This window comes from Berghia stephanieae, chromosome 1, assembly GCF_034508935.2.
Source record: "Berghia stephanieae isolate SIO BIC M18660-M18661 chromosome 1, UCSD_Bste_1.3, whole genome shotgun sequence".
Classification (NCBI taxonomy): domain Eukaryota; kingdom Metazoa; phylum Mollusca; class Gastropoda; order Nudibranchia; family Aeolidiidae; genus Berghia; species Berghia stephanieae.
This window is the reverse complement of record NC_088360.1, coordinates 73,163,602-73,171,710: the sequence shown is the minus strand read 5'-3', so window position 1 is coordinate 73,171,710 and position 8,109 is coordinate 73,163,602. Positions and strand designations below refer to the sequence as shown.

Here is an 8,109-nt window from a genome sequence, read left to right as displayed (position 1 = left end):
TTTTTTAAAAGGATTTTTTGCTAATCTATCGCAAACTATTCTTTGCTTGGCATAATGTCAAATTCAACTACACAACCTCTGCTGGATGGAGTTTTGAATCAGCTGCTCTACATGTTGAATCCTGGACTCGAGAATTCCCTGAAAAATGAATTGTATAAACAAAATTAGGGATAGCGCTGATAACAGGGCAGTGTCATGGGTCAATTATTTTTCACGCCATCTTTATTTTTGTCAAATCAAAAGAGATATACTATGACAAATCTGAACTCTCAGTACTTAATCGCATCCTCCAGGACAGGAAGCAAGTGCTTAGCAAACTCTTCATGAAAAATAAAGCAAATGATATGGTCAAATCCATTTTTAAGAAATTTGGTATTTGCAAACATGTATAGTTTACACAGTCAACGCTGTATCCATGTACTCTGTATGCATAGTTTGGCGCACAGCTTACTATGACTTCCTTTTTTAATTTTTGATTTTGGGGGGTTGGAAAATACTCTATTGCAAGGTTGTAAAATTAATTGCAATTTGATGACCAAGGCAATTCAATATTGACTCAGTTTGCAGCGCTACACTGCGGCATATGCCTGGGTTATTCCAGGTTTCCCTTGTAATAGACCCTAAAGACAAATTTCCCCCATTGGGATGAATAAAGATATTATTATAATTATTATTATTATTATTATTATTATTATTACTATTATTATTATTATTATTATTATTATTATTATTATTATTATTATTATTATTATTATTATTATTGTTGTTGATGTTGTTGTTGTTGTTATTATTATTATAGTTCATTTTCGCAGAGGCAAATTTGGTTATGTGGAAATATGAATATCCCCTCCGTGATAAAAGAAAAAAAATATGTGTGTAATATGTTTTTTTAATGTTATATTGCTGCTATTAAAAGTCTAAGCAGTAAATATCAAATTTGTTCGATAGGTTGCATTTTATATTCAGGAGCCACATTTTCTATTGAGGAAAGCATAATTTTGTAGTTAAAAAAGAGTAGGTTATCTTATTAAGCCAGGCATTGCTGCACGCTGTCAAAAACAGAGGTTCTTTATTTTTCAAGGAATTTAATATCTTCATTATTTGAAAGAGAATAATGTACAAAACATTATTGAGTTATGCTTTTGATATAATTAAAAATTTCTTCAATCGAGTTATGCTTTTATTTATTTTTGTTTTTGATTTGTTGTTTTTTTTCTTGTTTTTGGAGGGGAGGCGGGAAGTGTTTTGTTTTGTTCGTTTTCAGTTTTTTTATATGGTTTTTTATTTTGGATAATATGAATTATTATTTGATTTATATTTTTTTTTAAATACCAAAAAAAAAGGTGTTGGTTCATGAGAATAAATGAGTTCAAATATTTTTAGCGTTTGGCCTTTTTTTCTATCTTTTTCTTGAGTTGTCGTTAGCCAGAAGATTATTCTGGTTTAGGACAGTATATTTGTTTGTTTTGCGTGGGATTACGGCTCATTGGACTCTTATCTAGGTGTACATATTGACAGGCCTGAAAACAGAATGCAATAATAGGCCTGTTTTAATGTTGTAATGGTTTTGCGTTTGTTTTGAGAGTATTTCCATTGCAGCAATGAGCCGATAAGAATATGGGTTATCAGACCTGCACATAGGCGTACGTCGGACACTATTAAATCATTTCATCAGCAGCAAAAAAAAAAATAAAATAATAATAACATTGTTAAAATATTAGAGCAAGCTAACACGCACCTAAGAAAATGAAATAAGACAAAGGGAACAGAAGTAATTCAAAGAGCATTGTATCGTAGTTAGCATGAGATATTTTCCTTATTGGCTTGTGGAAGCCACTTGATTCAACGGTCAAACAAACCAGGAAAAAAAAATTATTAGTTTTGAACAGCGTGCACATATGTGCAGGTCTGATAACCGAATGCAATGTTTTGATTAACATTGTTGTAATGGTCACTATTTTGCATTGATTTTTGAGTATTTTCAGTACAACGAGTCCATAAAATATTGGGTTATCCATGCCGTTGTGCACGTTTTTGAAAAAAAGTGCTTTTTAAATTAGCGCACATATTCCCTTGCAACGTTTTTTCAGCTGTAAATCTTTTTTTTCTTAATATAGGTGATTAGCTACTAAGATATCCTAGGGTCAGTGACAAATTATGACAGAGGCAAAAAGTGTCCTTTTGCTTTTGACACTGACTTTACAGAAACTATAAGAAAAGTACAGATCGTCGAAAGTACACATTTTTGAGAGTAGAAACTCAAAAAAAAAAAAGATTCTGTTCAGGCTCACTAGATGCAAGTGAAAATGTTGCCAGGGACTCGATGGATTCACTTCGAAGATAAAAAAAAACAAAACAATATAAGTAAACATTTTACTACTAATATGCTACTTTTATAATGTAGCATGCATACTGACCTAGCTCGAATATGGAATAATTTAGTGGCCATTCTAAAAGGTAATATTAAACGAATCATTTGCCACTGTCCACTTCACAAACTCAGATATGAGGAAAATCTCCAGGCAAATGAAGACAAAAGAGAGCGCATCTGACTAGTTCAATACCAAGTCGAGGAAATGCTGTTTTTTTTTTTTGTGGGGTTTTTGGTTTGTTTATTTGCTTTGTTTTTTGTTTTGTTTTTTTTTTGTTTTTTTTGGTTTGTTTGTTTGCTTTGGGGTGTTTTTTTTTTTGTTTGTTTGTTTGCTTTGTTTTTTGTTGTTGTTGTTTGTTTTGTTTTTTTTGGGTTTGTTTGATTTTTAATATTTTTGCTTTTATTTACAATTTCCTTGAACGTTTCTATAATGATGTACACTCTGTTTGGCATTGTGATTTTCATCTTTCTTCGTGCCAGATTTAACACATGAATCGTTCAAGAATGACCTATAAAATATGATTTCTTATGAGCTGTTGAAACCTTTTTAAACTGAAAGGTTATAAAGAATGAGAGATCAATAATTTAATGTGATTTATTTGAAAAACAAAATATTGAGTATTAGTATAAAAATTATAAAATCTTAATCACATGTTTGGATCAATTAGTAAGTTTTAATGGGCTTTCGGTAATTTATGATTTCGAAAAACTATAATAATAATGATGATGATAAGAATAATGATAAATAACGATGATGATGATGATATTAGGGCTTCTGCAAATGGCCATAATTGAATAAACATTTTGTACACAAGGAGCATTTCTTCTTTTACAACACAGTTCAGTCTATTCATCAAATTTTAACAACTCATTATTAGTGTCTTTTTGTACCGCCATATTTTTTTGATTGTTAAAAGACACTTTGAGTTCAATTTCTTTTTTTATTATTATTTTTATTATTATTATTATTATTATTATATTATTATTATTATTATTATTATTATTATTATTATTATTATTATTATATTATTATTTATAACCAATAGTAAAATAAAATGTTCAAAGAACTTAAATTGTTATATTCTTGGGGTATATGAATTAAGGCATAGATTTTTAATGGATTTTTTAAATAAAAGATACAGAAAATATCCTTAATTATTCAATGTAAGTAAACATTTTGCTAATACTATGTTATTTTTTAATGTAGATCTGAGCTGATATTATGAAATTAAACTTTATGAGAGCACACATAAATAATATCTGATTGCCAGTACCAGGTTTGTTTGTCTATCAGACGGACTCTCCCTTTGAATATCTAGATTGTTTTATTTTGTTCGTTTGTTTTGTTTTGTTTTTTTTTTTTGGGGGGGGGGGGGGGGTAGAATTTTTTTAAAAATCATATTACAATGTTTAACAATGATGAATGAATATAAATGGATTTAAATCAAAAAGCGTAATTCCAAAATTATAATATGTTAAAGACTGACTTATGTTTTTTACTTTTTATATTTTGCTACAAATCATGTCAAAAACATATAATACACATAATAACTTTTTAAAATATAATGCTAATGAAATCCATTAATTGTCATTGTTAGGCATGAGACTTAAAAGATATATACAAAATAAAAACAAAAACCAACTTACTTTCTCATTTAATTTCATAGCAATTTGGTCAGGAAGGTTGACCACAGAGTGAGTTGGTAAAATACAAATGTCAATGGCATTGGATAAGTCTCCGATTGGTTAAAAACAAAGCTACATAATATAATATAATATAATACATAATGTTTTTGAGTCACATATAGGTCATATCAGCGCCAGTAAAAAGGAAGAAAATGGGATAGGAAGAGAGTTCTAGAATTGCAATTAAAGCACCCAAGAAAAAGTAATACAAAGGGGGATTGGTTCAAATAGGGAAAAGATGTAGATTCCAAGAGCATACCATCAATGTACTTAGTTTGAGATCACATAAATGTCTCATCCAGACACCAGCACAGGATCCAACTAAGAGGAATAAACTCAAATTCTTACTGCATATATTCAAAACAGAAAACCTAACTAACAATACATAACCAGAGAGATGATTTACAAGGGGAAAAAATATTTTTTGTTTGTTTGTTGCTTTAGGTCTCTTCCAACACAATTGAGGTTATATGAGAGACCGCTGAAACAAAAAAAAAACAAGCAATCTAACAAAAATAGTACAAATGTAAATCAAAATCATAACCTAAAGATATCATAAGCTAAATTATAAATAACCAAGAACAAACAGGCAGAAGATTTACAGAAAAAAAAATATCCCCTGTCAAAAATACAATCACAAACCGAAGAAGCAGGATAGGCTAGTAAAGAGAAGAAGAAACGACATCACTATCGGATCGTACACCCATGCGAACATCATAGGTATATGATTCAAGGGTGATGCTTCCATCCAACCACCCCCGGGAAAAAATATCATCTCCCAAAAGGAATACTAAATATTTTATTGTTTGCCTCTCAGCTAACGATTACAGCAAAGGCCAGGACAAAATCAAGCAATCCCATTCCAAAACAAAGACAGAAAGCAAGTTGGAAAACATATAAAGAGGATAGAAGGCACGCAGGTGACCTCCAGCCCACCATGTGTGCATATATATAAGACTTAGTTTTGAAAAACAAACATATATCAACATTAATTAATCTGTAAAAATATATATACATTATATCAAAATCAGATACATAAATAAATGAAAAGGGAAAAATTGGCACTTTATATAAAGTGTGCTAAATTCATCTCATTAATACAGAACTTGTGTTACAACGGGGACGGGTTGGGTCTATTCTAAAAATAAAATTAATTATCTATGTTTGGCGGTTTTAATAATTCTGTATCGCCATTATAGGATTAAAAAAACATTTTTGGTGAAAAAAATAGATTATCTATGTTAATAACCGTTTTGCATCCTGATTCGAGAGTCTGGCATCAAAAAGTATAACAATCTTGTGGCAAATTATCCGGATAAACTTATGAAGGAATAGCCTCCATATTCTCCCTTCTTATACTCTTATCAACATTGTAGCATTTTGTGTCACCATACCATAGTAAGATTTTACAGCTTTAGCTCATGGGATTTTATGAAAACAATTAATAAAAAAGCATATTCAGAAAATAGCAAAATAGCCCTCCGTTTTTCACACTTTTCTTACTACATAAACCCTTTTTGACCGTGTTTTTGTGCCTTTATAGTATAAATTGAGAAATTGCACTTCAATAATATTATTTCTAAGATAATAAAATGTCGTTTTCCATTGAAATCTCAAAATCAATTTTTTGAAGGATTTTCCTAATAATTAGACTCAAACCGACCTTTAAGCTCTGAATTACAAACTGATATATAATACAACCTAACTTCCTTTCTCTTTACGACGATTCTCAATTAAATTATGACATCCACATCACATTTCATTACATGAATCATCATGAAAAAATCTTTAAAAAATAAAGTATTTAGTATTAGTAACCAAGTTAATTGGTCCATAACAATTACTGATTTTAAGTTTGAGTAAAAAAATAGTGTTAACAAATGTTGTGTGTGTGTGTGTGTGTGTGTGTGTGTGTGTGTGTGTGTGTATATAATTTTTACAAGTTATGAAACCAACTATATGAGGCAAGTGAAAATGATGTGGTCTCTATTTTAACCTTTCCAAACAATATAACATTGATAACAAACCGTGACAAAATTAAAAATTAATCAACTAACATCTAAAGAAGTTGTTAAAAGTGATTATATATATAATATAAAAAATGCGTAAGGTTAAGTTTTTTAACAAGTATCACAGTAACTGCAAATATTATTTGAAAATAACATCGTAATGCATCCTATCAATTAACTGAATTGATTTTAAAACATATCAGAACTATGATATACTTAATAAAGCATGCACTAGTGGGTCAAGTTACGAGGGTAAGAGTAATACTAATATTGTCCATGTTTTCTTTTTCCTCTTGACAAGGTCTTAAATCAGCTACATTGTCTTCTTCTCTGTAATAATCAAAAAAGAGCAAATGGTTAATTAAATTAATCTTAAATTACCTCAATACTACCAGAGATTCTTCACGAGCACAAGTGAATTTTTTAATTAAAAAAAAAATAAAACATGAAAATATCCAGTGTAAAAATATAAATATTGTATTTATCGGTTAAAGCTTTTTCCAGTAGGATATCATGAGATAAACTATGAACTGAGACACTGTTGTTTTTCATTTGTTAGCAATGAATAGTAAGTTTGGCTTATAGATGAAATATCACCATCTGCTTACCTCAGTTCCTTATTATTATAAGCAATGTGGACATCCTTGGTGGCCTTAAGCAGTTTAACACCCAGGCGAGCTTTGATTGCTAGTATGTTTTCCTTAGAGTTGACGTTCATTCTGAAAATAATTAAAGATTTATTTAAATCTTTAAATTTAGGTAAATTGCATATACATACCTGAATATACGAGGGTGAGTCAAAAAGTAATGGGGCTCTGCTTATTTCATTACAACAAATTGAATCAATACCATGCATTATATCTCAAATTAAATCATGACATTAGCCGAGTAAAATGCGACTTCTCAACATAGTTTTCGCCTCTCTCAATAGCCACAGTCCACCTTTTTGTAAGGTCATATATCCCGTCCTTGTAAAGCTGAGTTGACCGAACTTTGAGCCAATTTTTCACTACTGTCTTGGCTTCTTCATCATTTTCAAAGTTATGTCCCCTCATTGCCTATTTCAGTGGACCAATAAGATGAAAGTCCGAAAGTGTCAAGTCTGGTAAATTAATAAAAAGGATGAGACAGCGTTGTCCATCAAGATGATGCAATTACCTCTCTTTTCTTGACACGTGTTTGTGGAAGGGCATTTTCATGCAGAAACAATACTCATTCCATCTCCAACTAACTCACCGTCTAACTCGACGAATTCTTGCTATCAATTGATTCAAAGTCTATTTGTACCGTTCAGAGTTGACAGTGGCTCCCTGTAGTTGGAAATCAACGAGGATTACACCTCTAATATCCAAAAACACTATTGGTATAATTTTCCCAGCTGATTTCTCAGCTTTGAAGTTTGGCTTTTGAGAAAGAGGAGTGTCGCCATTCCACTGATTGTCTCTTCGACTCAGGTTCAACCCACCTAGAAACACAGCCTCTACAAAATACCAGAGTTTTATAGACTTTACCAATGCATTTAAAAATGTTACTCAGGGTTTCTTCTTCAAAAACAAGAAATTTACTGACAGCTTTCTGCCACTGACGGACATCCATGGGGTAGTCATTTTCAACTGTCATAACTTTTTTAACTTTTGGTTTAAAGAGTAATAATAATAATAATAATAATAATAATAATAATAATAATAATAATAATAATAATAATAATAATAATAATAATAATAATAATAATAATAATAAAAATAATAATAGACTCTTATAGAGCACACAGTATCCTCAACCATGAGGCTCTTGGTGCTTTACCTCAACAAAAAACAATATCAAAGAAAGTGCATGACATCAAGAAAGAAAGGTTTTCAAGGATTTCTTGAATACAGACAATTATTTGAACTCCCGAATGCTCTGTGGAATGGTGTTCCATACAGATGGTCCAAAATGAGAAAAGGACCTTGTTCCTGCTTTTGTACGAATGCGTTTGATAGCCAAACGGGTGGTGTCATTGGAGGAATGCAACGATCGGGTAATCGAATATTTCTTCAGGAG

At 30.6% G+C, this 8,109-nt stretch overlaps 1 protein-coding gene across 1 annotated transcript in view; it reads right to left on the bottom strand.

Annotated features, from left to right (window-relative positions):
- Positions 1 to 3,401: 3,401 nt before the first annotated feature.
- LOC144956440 (uncharacterized) overlaps positions 3,402 to 8,109 on the bottom strand; it is an 18,323-nt gene continuing 13,615 nt past the window's right edge. Inside the window, exons 5-6 of the mRNA XM_078886942.1 lie at positions 6,675 to 6,785; positions 3,402 to 6,396 (exon numbers count right to left, since the gene is read on the bottom strand). Coding sequence (XP_078743068.1) covers positions 6,306 to 6,396; positions 6,675 to 6,785 — 202 coding nt within the window. The 3' untranslated portion in view covers positions 3,402 to 6,305. The remainder of the gene's footprint in view (positions 6,397 to 6,674; positions 6,786 to 8,109) is intronic.